This window comes from Microcaecilia unicolor, chromosome 3 (assembly GCF_901765095.1).
Source record: "Microcaecilia unicolor chromosome 3, aMicUni1.1, whole genome shotgun sequence".
Lineage (NCBI taxonomy): Eukaryota > Metazoa > Chordata > Amphibia > Gymnophiona > Siphonopidae > Microcaecilia > Microcaecilia unicolor.
Genome location: NC_044033.1, coordinates 61668074 through 61680442, shown reverse-complemented (window position 1 = coordinate 61680442; position 12369 = coordinate 61668074). Strand labels below are relative to the sequence as shown.

The window sequence follows — 12369 nt, the reverse complement described above, 5'->3', positions numbered from 1 at the left end:
TTCTGGTCACCGAATCTCAAAAAAGATATAGTGGAATTAGAAAAGGTACAAGAAGGGCGACGAAAATGATAAAGGGGATGGGACGACTTCCCTATGAGGAAAGGCTGAAGCATCTAGGGCTCTTCAGCTTGGAGAAAAGACGGCTGAGGGGAGATATGATAGAGTTCTAATGAGTGGAGTGGAACAGGTAGATGTGAATCATTTGTTTACTCTTTCCAAAAATACTAGGACTAGGGGGTATGCAATGAATCTACAAAGTAGTAAATTTAATACAAATCTGAGTAATTATTTCTTCACTCACCGTGTAATTAAACTCTGGCATTCGTTGCCAGAGAATGTGGTAAAGGCAGTTAGCTTAACGGGGTTTTTAAAAAGTCTGGACGGCTTCCTAAAAGAAAAGTCCATAGACCATTATTAAATGGACTTGGGGAAAATCCACTGCTTATTTCTGGGATAAGCAGCATAAAATGTATTGAACCTTTTTGGTATTTTGCCAGGTATTTGTGACCTGGATTGGCCACTGCTGGAAACAGGATGCTGGTCTTGATGGACCTTTGGTCTGTCCCAGTGTATCAATACTTATGTACATATGTACACCCCAGTTCCACCTATCCTTTCTCCAAAGAAATGAGAAAGTGCACATTATGTGATACTAACATACTTTTGTGCTTGTACAGCCCTAGCCAGTTTTGAGAACATACTTATGTATGTAGAAATCTGTTTTACATACAAAGGGCTAGATTATATATATATCACGCCTAAAAAATTGGCGTGGTTCATAGAATATGCTTAAATCTATGTTTAGTTTATAGAATACGCCGAACACCCGTTTTCTGCGACTGTATTTAGTCGCGGCCATTTCACCAATGAAAACCTGGTGTAAATGCAAATGCCTAAATTACGCGTAGACGAGCATATTCTATAATAGTGCACATAAATTGTAGGAATGCCCATGGCCATGCCCCCTTTTCAGTCCATGTCTTATAGTTCACGTGCATCACTTTATAGAATACGCTTAGGCATTTGTGCATGTAAATTCTAATTTATGCCAATTAGTGTCAGTAATTGCTTATTAAGTTCAATTATCAGTGCTGCTTGGCTTGTTAAGCTAATTAAGTTCTGAGTGCAAATCCAGAATATGACTGGATTTGTATGCGCAACTCAAGTCGCACTATATAGAATCCGGGGTTTGCTTATAAAATTACCCTTATTATGGGGGGAATTTCCAAAACAATATAGGAAGAACTGCAGAAAAGAACAAACCTCTGCTGATAAGACAGTCAAAACACAAAGCGGAGACAGCTAGAGGAAATGCAGACATAAACTAACTTTATTAAGCAATCAAATGATCCATCATGGCTACGTTTCAGTGAATTGCCTGCATCAGGGGTCCAGCAAATCGTGAGGCCAGTAGAAAATTATATGGACTACTGAATCGTCATGCGATCTCTATCTCCATTTCTGCAAACAGCATGCTTTATCAGATTGCACTGAAAATTAATAGTGTCAGCAGCTGCTCTCCAAAAGCTGCTGCCGTTTGTATCCACCCAGTCTGCTGAATGGTCCAGCCAGCCCTGGTTGTGTGTTACTTGGAATGCCAAGTGAAGCGGTTCCCAAACTTTTTTGGTTCACGGCACCATGTCCGAGCAATTTTTCACAGAACCCTCTCCCTGGCCACATAGGTCATCACCCTCCCCCCCCCCCCCCACCCCGGCCACATAGGTCTCTGCACCCATCCCCCCACATAAGTCTCCCTTTCCCTACAGTCCCCTCCTCTAACTCCAGCATAGCTCTCCTCCCTGAAAATTCAGCACACCTCTCCATTCCCTGCAGCCCCCTCCTCCCAGAAAGTCCAACACACCTCCTTTCCCTGCAGACCCCCTCCTCCCAGATAGTCCAGCACACCTTTCCCTTCCCTGAAGCCCCCTCTTCCCAGATAGTCTAGCACACCATTCCCTGCAGCCCCTCTCCTCCTCCCAGATAGTCCAGCATATCTCTCCCTTCCCTGCAGCCCCCCTCCTCCCATAAGTCCAGCACACCTCTGCCTTCCCCAAATCCAACATTGCTTGCTACCTTCCTTCCCACAGGTCCAGGATCGCTTTTGCTTCCTTCTCCTTCCCCTGCTGCTGCAGTGCTTGCAGCTTACGTTTTTGGGCTGTCCACAATTCACACAGGCACTCCGGGACCTTCCCTCTTGCCGCATCCAGCCCTCTCTGATGCAACTTCCTGTTGCGAGGGCCAGATGCGGCAGAGGGAAGTCCCCGCAGTGCCTGTGTGAATCGTGAATGACCCGAAAATGTAAGCTGCAAGCACTGCAGTGGTGGCGAGGAAGAAGGAGGAAGCAGCAGATTCTGGACCTGCGGGAGGGGAAAGTAGGGAGCGATGCTGGATTGTGGGCGGCGGGAGGGAGGTCAGGATTTGCTGCAGCGCACAGTTTGGGAACCGCTGGCCTAGTGTAATAGGCAGATAATTTCTAGAGTATTCTTAATCTGCTAAATGTAGTTGAAGAACTATATGTCAGACCTCATAGACTTGCCTAGGAGAAACGCAAAGAGATCATCATGCACATACCTCAATCTCCACTATCCTAGCTGTAAAGGGCTGAAATATAAATCCACATACGCGACCAGCTTCTCATACATCAGCACGCAGACTTCGCGCCTTCTGTCTCGCTGCACCCTACGCCTGGAATAAACTTCCTGAGCCCCTACGTCTTGCCCCATCCTTGGCCACCTTTAAATCTAGACTGAAAGCCCACCTCTTTAACATTGCTTTTGACTCGTAACCACTCGCCTCCACCTACCCTCCTCTCTTCCTTCCTGTCCACATTAATTGATTTGATTTGCTTACTTTATTTATTTTTTGTCTATTAGATTGTAAGCTCTTTGAGCAGGGACTGTCTTTCTTCTATGTTTGTGCAGCGCTGCGTATGCCTTGTAGCGCTATAGAAATGCTAAATAGTAGTAGTAGTAGTAGCAGCTATGGAATGCGCTACCGAAGGCCATAAAAACAACGCAAGATCTAACCATCTTCCGAAGGCTAATGAAAACAGATCTCTTCAAGAAGGCATACCATATGCATCCATCTTAAATACTAATTAATAACACTACACACGAGCTATACAAAACCAAACTCACATGGCAGACACCACCACCCTAAACCTTATGTAAAACAAGATCCCTCTACAGTCGATGACCTAATGTAGATTATAATGGAATTTATCACTCTGAAAACTTCAGGCAATACCATAATTATTCTTCTCTACCATGTATGTATGCACATGGTATATATATATATATATATATATATATATATATATATATATATATATATACCATGATCTATTCCATATATGTTATGTTCCATGTATGTTATCATGTATGTATGCACCATACACAATAACCTTTGCAATTCTACTTCCCGAAATGGCATCCGCCATTACGGCAAATGTAAGCCACATTGAGCCTGCAAATTGGTGGGAAAATGTGGGATACAAATGCTACAAATAAATAAAATAAGAAACGTAGAAGCAACTTTTTCTTGCTGTTTTAATCAGCTTTCTAATTGTTCTCTTTTTTAATTTTGTCTTCTCAGAAAGTTGACCCAAGAGGAATATGAGAGGCAGGAGAAGGAACAGAAGCTGTCTGTAGCAGATGAAAAGGCTGTGGTGGCCAGCCAAGAAGTGAAAGTTTACAAGTCAGTTCAGTTTCCTGAATATCTCGTTAAGCTGTGATAAGCAAATATATTACAATTTAAAGAATAATATTTTTTTGGGTGGGGGGGTTAACTTTCCAAACGCTACAGGCAAAGAATTCAAGAAATGGAAGATGAATTAGAGAAAACAGAAAAATCTTACAAAAATCAGGTATTGAGCCTTTGCTTCTGGTAAACAGCTTTTCATTAGCTTTTGCTAAAAAGCCTCTTGATAAAAACATTATATCTAATCCTTAATGTGCATATGCTTTTTTTTTTGTCCCCTGGTTTCAGATCGCTAGCCATGAGAAGAAGGCCCATGATAACTGGGTAAGGTCAAATGTTTCCCATTTGTCTTTTCATTCACTTTGTTCAGAAGTGCTTAATGTACAACAAACAGCACTGGATAGTTTGCTGTACCATTAATTATGAAAATAATTTATTTTATCAAAAAGCTATAGCGAGAGTAGGGTTGTAAATATTGTTTATATTTCACAACTTTAAATTGTTAACTGTTTAAAACATTAACCTTTCTGAAAGTAATATATTATAAAAGAATTTTTGTGTAAGGACTTCTATAAAACTACTCCTGGGATTATGAATGTAAAGGTATGCATGTTGCCAAGAAGGCATATACTTTTATGTGACCTGTGTGTATGCATGTTCAGAGGTGGAGTTAGGGCACAGCATGGGCAGAGTTGAGATTTCAGGTAAAAATCCGATCTAAAAACAATTTTAATGGTCGATAGACAAAAATAAAAACAAAAAAGTATGAGATAGTTGAAGCGTCATCCTTTTTAGTTAGTTTTTTAGTCATCTTTGCTGTTTTTGGTTCTGTTTACATTTTTGCAAAGATTTGTTTCTTCTGTTTTTTGCAGAGTTGAGATTTTGCATATGTAATTTTAAGGGGTAATTTTATAACAGGGTGTCTAGATTAACAGGGTAGGAAGGAGTGTGTTTCAAAACTCAATGGGGAAATTTTTAGTTTCAGAAAGTCACTGTTTTACATGTGACAATCCAAACCATGCAGAGATCTCAAGGGGGGCATGATTGGGGTGTAGTTTGGGCGTGGCTGGGGATGACCAAAAATCTACACTTATATTCTCTATTTTACAATATTAATATATGTTTATACTGTATGTGATTTGTGTGTAAATGCTACTTTCCTTGTCATCCACCAGACCAGACTAACTGGTTATGTCCCTCCACCAGTGGAAGGAGACAGAAAAAATAGTTCCAAGTAATACACCCCTTAAGAGTATTGTGCAGCCTGGAATGCTCCCTATTTTCTCTTTCTCCTAGCAGATGGATAGGAATCTCCCTTCTGGTGCTTGGCTTGGCAGCACCTGGCCTGGTTCTCCAGGTGGCAGTTAAGCAGGGGGCTATCTGCTTATTGATGCTTTCTGAATGCAATGGATGATATCTGGTGGTACTAGATCACTCATCCTGCAGCTGGTTGACACCTGGTGGTACTGGCTGCCTCCCCCTCCTGGATTTCTGTAGACTTCTCCTGCATCAGCTGGCTTGCAGCAAGTATTTTACTCTTAAAAAAATAATAATTGCTTTTGCTGCTGGGACTGTACAGTTCAGATGTTTGTCTCCTGTACTGTGACTTTGCCGTGGGGATCAGTTGTATGCAAGGTTCTTGTTTGGCCCAGTGGCCACAGAGCTTTGGCGATTGCCTAGGGCAGCTGGGGCTGGCTTTCCTCATGGTCACCCCCCCCCCCCCCCCCCATGCATCTGTGATGCAGGTCGGCAAAACAGGCTAGAACAGAGCCGGTACTACTGTGCTTTCACAGGCAGACAGTCAAGACGGTTGGACATGTTGCCTTCATTTCCCACACTTTTCTTATGGTGTGGCCCATTCAGCTCATGGGCAGCATTCCTCAGTTCGACTTCCCATTTGTCTTGGACATGGCTCTTTGGATTTGTGCCGCATATTACTGCTGGGTCTTATTGTAGCAGTGACCAACAGCGATCTTGGATGTGCACCTTTCCATACCCGGGGTGGCACAGGTGCAGCTCTCACTAGGCAGCAAGTGCCGTATTCTTCCTAGATGCTGCTGTTGGTGGGTGGTGGAGGTAGCGGTTCGGGATCTCTATGTTGCTATGGGCTTCCTTTTGCCTGCCGCGTGTTGGGCATCGTTTGGTTTAGGTGTCCTGATTGGGCTGCTGCTTGGTAATCCATGTTGGGGGTCCCTCCGCTGGGTTTCATTTGAGCCTCATTATTGGTGGCTAGCCTCTGATTACACTTGCTGGGTTTGCCTCCTGGTCAGCCCAGCTTGGGGTAGGTCCAGATGGCGTTCTGCTCTCCGGCCTCTGTTTGTCATTTCACAAGGGACTCTGCAGCTGGCTTGCTTCTTAGCTGTACTGTCACAGCTTCAGAGGCAGTCTCTTGCTTTATTCTCCCCCCCCCCCCCCCCCCAGTGGCTAGGTGGCATCTTCCTGGTGGCATACTGACCGTGGTGATGGCCTTCCTGGGCTCGAGATGGCTCCTTCTGTCGGTTTGGCGCCCCTCCCTCTTTCCCTCTCTGCTTGTGGGAGGCAGCTCCATTTTTTATAGCTCCATTGGTATGGGAGGCGCAGAGTCCTTTCTTTACTAAGTTGAGTGGCTGCCACACTGCCTGTTGGCATGGTTCCAACTCTGACTGAGAGGCCTAGCTTCCTTTCTGCATGTGGAGTGGGGCTCCTTTTAGGTTGTTCAGGGAAGTGCCTTCTCTTCTTCTGAGTATCTCCATCATGGATGTTAAGCATGGCACCATCTATGTCTGTTCCAGTGGTCCTCTCTCTGGCTTTTCCACCTGGCTGTGTCTCTGTTAGTCAGATAGGCGTCTTATCCTCAGATTGAGCATTGTTCTGCCTCTTGTTCTTCCACTCTGCCCCATCTCTGGTTAGCACGTTTGGCTCTAGTAGAGCACTCTGCTCCATCTCCGAATGTTAAGTGTGCCTCCATCTCTAGATGTCAGGCCTAGCTCCATCTTTGGTGGTCGTACGCTTCCTTTGGATTTTGGGCTTGGCTCTGTCTCTGATGGCAAGCTTTGCTCCATCTCTGCCAGGTGTGCATGGCTTCCTGTCCGTCTGGTGTGCATGTCTCCATCTCTGACTTGCATTTGGTTCTGTGTCTGGCCAGTGCATTGATCCCTGTCTCCGCCTGCTGGGGTGTGGCTCCAATGTCAAGCTGTGTGCCTTCTCCGGCCGTCACGTAGGTCTCTGCCTCCAGACATCGAGCAGGGCTCTTATCTCTAGACTTGGAGATCTGGCTATCGGGCACGAATGGCTCTGACCGTCGAGCATGGCTCATCTTTACCTATATCACTCTGCTTTATCTCGCGCTGTTGAGCATGGTTCATCTTACTATTGTGCATGGCCCATCTCTGTCTATCAAGCTTGGCTCCATCTCAAGGTGTTGAGCATGGATCATCTCTGACTATCGCGCTTGGCTCCGTCTCGAGGTGTTGAGCATGGATCATCTCTGACTATCGCGCTTGGCTCCGTCTCGAGGTGTTGAGCATGGATCATCTCTGACTATTGCGCTTGGCTCCGTCTCGAGGTGTTGAGCATGGATCATCTCTAACTATTGCGCTTGGCTCCGTCTCGAGGTGTTGAGCATGGCTCATCCCTGACTATTGCACTTGGCTTCATTTCAAGATATCAATTATCGCTGTTCCTTGCTGTTGAGCACCATGCTTTCTCTGGCTGTCGGGCGGGACTCCATTCAGGGTGTCCGCCTTAGTTCCACTTCCCTCTCTTTCCCTGGGAAGAGCGTACCTCCTTCTTGGGAGGTCACAGGGGCACCCCATCTCTGGGTTTTGAGTGGACCTCTGCTGTTGGGCAGCAGCTGGCTAAATGGTAGAGCAGAACTTGTTTATGGTTCAGGGCATGGTCCCTCTCTGCCTGGAGAGCAAACATGCCTTTTTCTCTCATAGTTGCTTGTGTGTTGACGGCTTAGGGCGCACTTGGCCCTGTCTCGGACGGTAGAGCAGGCTTTCTTTTCTGCACGCCTGCATTGTACCTATGGGGGAGTGCTTTGTCTTTGGATGTACCGCAGGGTTCGTCCTCTGTTGGAGCCTGGATTCTGTCTGCACATGCCACCTGGCTTAGTTTCCTCAGTCTGTCCCAGGGTGCCAGTGGGGAGTGTAGCTGGCTGTGTGTGGGGTTTTTTTTGTTGTTTTTTTTTTTTTTGCTCCTGACTTCCCCTAGGAAGGGTGGCCAGAGCTCTCTTTTGGAGGTTCCTGCTGAGACATCCATTTGGTCTTCCATGCCTGTGGCACATGCTTCTTTTTATTTGGTAGGCCGCTGGGGCTGGCCTTCATCAGATTCTTCCCAGGCTGATATACTGTCTTAGCATTTTGCTGTGTTCTTCTGAAAGGGAAGATTCTCAGGCTTGCTAAGATTTTCTTGTATAGAGTACCATACTGGCAGTTCGGGAATGGATGGTTATTCTATTTTGGTTCCTGCTGTACAAGGTTGCCTTCAAAGTTCTACTTCTCTGGTTTGGTCCTTCTTTTCCTCGGTTCCTTTCTTTCTCGCCTTGCTTCTCCTCGTCTTCTCAAAGGGATTTGCTCTCCCTCTTCGCTTGATGGCATTCGCCTTCCACTTGGCGCAGGAGCATAGCTTCTTTCTCTAGTCTGGACCCTTGGTGGGTGCTCTTGGGAGCAAGATATCATCAGTTCTTGAGGATGTACTTTTCCTGGTCTCTGGTTCATGGGGATCTCTTGGGCACGCTCAATTCCACAATAGGAGTCACCGTCCAGGAAAGGGATCTAGGTGTCATCGTTGATGATACGTTGAAACCCTTTTCTCAGTGTGTGGTGGCAGCTAAGAAAGCAAATATAATGTTAGCTATTATTAGGAAAGGAATGGAAAACAAAAATGAGGACGTTATAATGCCTTTGTATTGCTCCATGGTGGGATCACACCTCAAATATTGTGTACAATTCTGGTCACCGCATCTCAAAAAAGGTATAGTAGAATTAGAAAAGGTACAGAGAAGGGTGACGAAAATGATAAAGGAGATGGGACAACTTCCCTATGAGGAAAGGCTAAAGCGGCTAGGGCTCTTCAGCTTGGAGAAAAGACGGCTGAGGGGAGATATGATAGAGGTCTTTAAAATAATGAATGAAGTGGAATGGGTAGACGTGAATCACTTGTTTACTCTTTCCAAAAGTACTAGGACTAGGGGGCACGCAATGAAGCTACAAAGCAGTAAATTTAAGACAATCGGAGAAAATATTTCTTCACTCACCGTGTAATTAAACTCTGGAATTTGTTGCCAGAGAATGTAGTAAAAGCAGTTAGCGGGGTTTAAAAAAGGTTTGGATAATTTCCTAAAAGAAAAGTCCATAAGTCATTATTAAAATGGACTTGGGGAAAATCCACTTCTTATAAGCAGCATAGAATGTATTGTTTCCTTGTCATCAAGCAGATGAAGCCATTACGTATGGGTTATGTCCATCAACCAGCAGGGGAGATAGAGAGCACTCAAACTTTCTCAGTGCCCTCTTGGCCAGCTAGCTCCACTGCCTCTTCAGTATTCTCTATCTCCCCTAGCAGGGTGGCTGCAGCTTCTCGAGCTCCAGAAAAATCTGCCGGGAGGTGGTTCCTGGCTTGCCAGTTGTTAACCGGGGTGTTGGAGGCTATAGCAGCTTCACTTTAAAGGCACATAGGTTAGCCCTTTCCCTGCCTTATCCATACCTCCGTGGATGTGGACATATTGCATTGCTTTCCCTGTCCTTACCCACCAACAGTGGATGCAGGCAGATAGGTTCGCCCTTTCCCTGCCTTTCCCACTCTTCTGAGCCTCCGGAGTCTTCAATACCTCTGCTTTCCTCACAGCGTTAAAAAAAAAAAAAAGTCGCGTCGCGTTTTTAAACGCAGAGACGCTGGAACAGAGGTTTTTGACCTGATTTTCAGCAGGATCATAGTTGTACGCTAGATCCTTTGAGGTAAGAGTGTTTTCCAACTCCTCCGGGGTGGGCCCGCGATCGGGGCGATTTTGGCGTGAAACCGCCATTTTGGATTTTACCGCCGTTTTTCGGCGATGGCTGCGGACAATGTAAAGCGCTGTTCCACGTGTGGCAAGCGCAAATCAGCAGCAGGGCTCTGTAAATCGTGCTGTACAGGCGTAGGAGCCGGCCCGAGCATGGCAAGCGATGTTTCTTCCCACTCTGAGCTGGCAGCGGACGCCATTTTGCTTACACCGCATGGCGCGGTCTCCATGGACACGGAGAGACCTGAGCCGGGTGGGGCACCTCGAGATGAGGTTATTTCAGGAGTGGCTAGCACCGGACAGGATTTGGGTGCCCAGGGTGAGATTTTCTCCCCGGATTTTGTGCTTTTGCTGCATAAAGCATACATGATGAAAAGAGCCCTCCCTCAAGGGTCGCCTGAGGCCCCTTTGATGGCCCCCCCGATGGATTCTGGCCTGGGACTGCCCAGTGAGGTTTTCCCGGATGATTGGCCCAAAGATAAGCGCAGAAGGGTTAATTCCCCTTCAGATTGTGGTGCACCTTTTTCCCCCCCATGGTCGGGGTGTGAGGATTCGGAGAACTCTGACAGACGTTCTTGGTCTGAGGAACCGGAGTCAGGTGCGGATTTACCACAGGATCTGGATGATCCCTCCGCGGTGAGGATTTTCCACCGTGATGAGCTGCCAGCGCTTATTTCAGATACCCTGCAGGCCCTCTCGATTGAAGATCCTGACAGTGGCGTGGCCTCCTCGGGTAATCCCAGGATGGCTAGTACCAAGAAAGCTGCTCGGGCCTTCCCTTTGCATGACTCCATCCTAGAGCTTGTGTCGGCTCAGTGGGCTGACCCCGAGGGACCTTTGAGAGTTTCCAGGGCTATGGGGCAGTTATACCCTCTGCGTGAGGGGCATATGGCTCGTTTTCAAATGCCTACAGTGGATGCCCTAGTCACTGCGATGACAAAGAGAACTACCCTCCCTGTTGAAGGAGGTGTTGCCCTGAAGGATGTTCAAGACCGTAGGCTGGAAACAGCATTGAAACGGTCCTTTGAAATTGCAGGTCTCACTGTTCGGGCGTCTGCATGCAGCTGTTATGCTGGTAGAGCCTACCTAGCTTGGCTGCAACAGGCAGTGGCACAGCCCGGAGATGGAGCAGAGCCCTTCTTGGATGTGGCTCCGCGGATGGAGGTGGCCTTGTCCTTTCTGGCTGATGCCCTTTATGACCTTGTCAGAGCTTCGGCTAAACAAATGGCAGTAGCAGTGGCGGCTCGCCGTCGTCTGTGGCTACGACACTGGGCAGCGGACATGGCTTCTAAGCAAAGGTTGGTGAAGTTGCCTTTTCAAGGACTTCTCCTATTTGGTGAGGAGTTGGAGAAAATTGTGAAAGGCTTGGGTGATCCAAAACCCCAGCGCTTGCCCGAAGATAGGCAGAGACCTTCCTCTAAGGGCCAGGCGGTCCACTCCTCGTACAGACCTCGCTTCCGTGAAGCTGGAAGGTACCGTCCGGGGCGTTCGGCTGGGTTCACTTCACGTGCCCGTGGTCAGCAGAGGAACTCCTTTCGCTCGGACAAGCGTTCCGCAGCTGGTGGCTCAAGGCCAGGAGTTCAGGGGCGACCCTCTCAATGATGGTGCGCCGGCCCTCTCCTCGATGCCTGTCATCGGAGGACGACTTTCCCTCTTTGCCGAAGAGTGGGCCAAGATTTCCTCAGATCAGTGGGTTCTGGACCTGATCGGAGATGGATACAGAATAGAATTCAACGCCCCAGTAAGAGACGTGTTTGTGGAGTCCCGATGCGGTTTTGCCATCAAACAGGCGGCGGTGGAGGAGACTTTACAAGGTCTGATTCAGTTAGGGGCGGTGACCCCGGTGCCTCCCGCCGAGCAAGGCTTCGGCCGATACTCCATCTACTTTGTGGTGCCGCGAAAAGGTGGGTCCTTTCGCCCTATTCTGGACTTAAAAGAAGTGAACAAGTCCCTGAGAGTGCGGCATTTCCACATGGAATCCCTGCGCTCCGTCATTGCGGCGGTTCAGCCAGGAGAGTTTCTCACGTCTCTAGACCTGAAAGAAGCTTACTTGCACATACCGATTTGGCCCCCGCACCAGAAGTTTCTGAGGTTTGCGGTGTTGGGAAAACATTTCCAGTTCAGGGCCTTGCCTTTTGGCCTCGCCACAGCTCCCCGAACCTTTTCGAAGGTAATGGTGGGTAGTAGCTGCTTTTCTCAGGCGAGAAGGTATCAGGGTTCACCCGTATCTAGACGACTGGCTCATCAGAGCAGACTCTGCAACAGAGAGCTTACAAGCTACAGCCAGAGTGGTCTCAGTACTGCAATCTCTAGGCTGGGTCGTCAATATGGCCAAAAGTCACCTGACCCCTTCACAATCTCTAGAATTTTGGGGGCCAGGTTCGACACAGTCTCGGGTTATGTGTTCCTACCCGAGCTAAGGCGGTGCAAGCTTCAGAATCAGGTCCGTCTGCTCCTGAGGATGCCCCGCCCGCGAGCTTGGGACATTGTCCAGCTGCTGGGATCGATGACAGCCACGATGGAAGTGGTACCCTGGGCGAGAGCGCACCTGAGACCTCTACAGTATTCCCTACTCCAGAGGTGGTCTCCAATTTCTCAGGATTACCAATGCAGACTCACTTGGCTCCCTGCGGCCCGACTCAGCACGGAGTGGTGGCTCTCGGACAGCATGCTGCGGCGAGGAATGC

At 47.7% G+C, this 12369-nt stretch overlaps 1 protein-coding gene across 3 annotated transcripts in view; it reads left to right on the top strand.

Moving 5' to 3' along the window:
* Positions 1-12369, top strand: part of MIA3 (MIA SH3 domain ER export factor 3) — a 237758-nt gene that overhangs the window by 158171 nt on the left and 67218 nt on the right. For all 3 annotated transcript variants that reach the window (XM_030195990.1, XM_030195989.1, XM_030195988.1), the window contains exons 19-21: positions 3595-3696; positions 3805-3865; positions 3988-4023. In XM_030195990.1, the coding sequence (XP_030051850.1) occupies positions 3595-3696; positions 3805-3865; positions 3988-4023 (199 nt within the window). The remainder of the gene's footprint in view (positions 1-3594; positions 3697-3804; positions 3866-3987; positions 4024-12369) is intronic.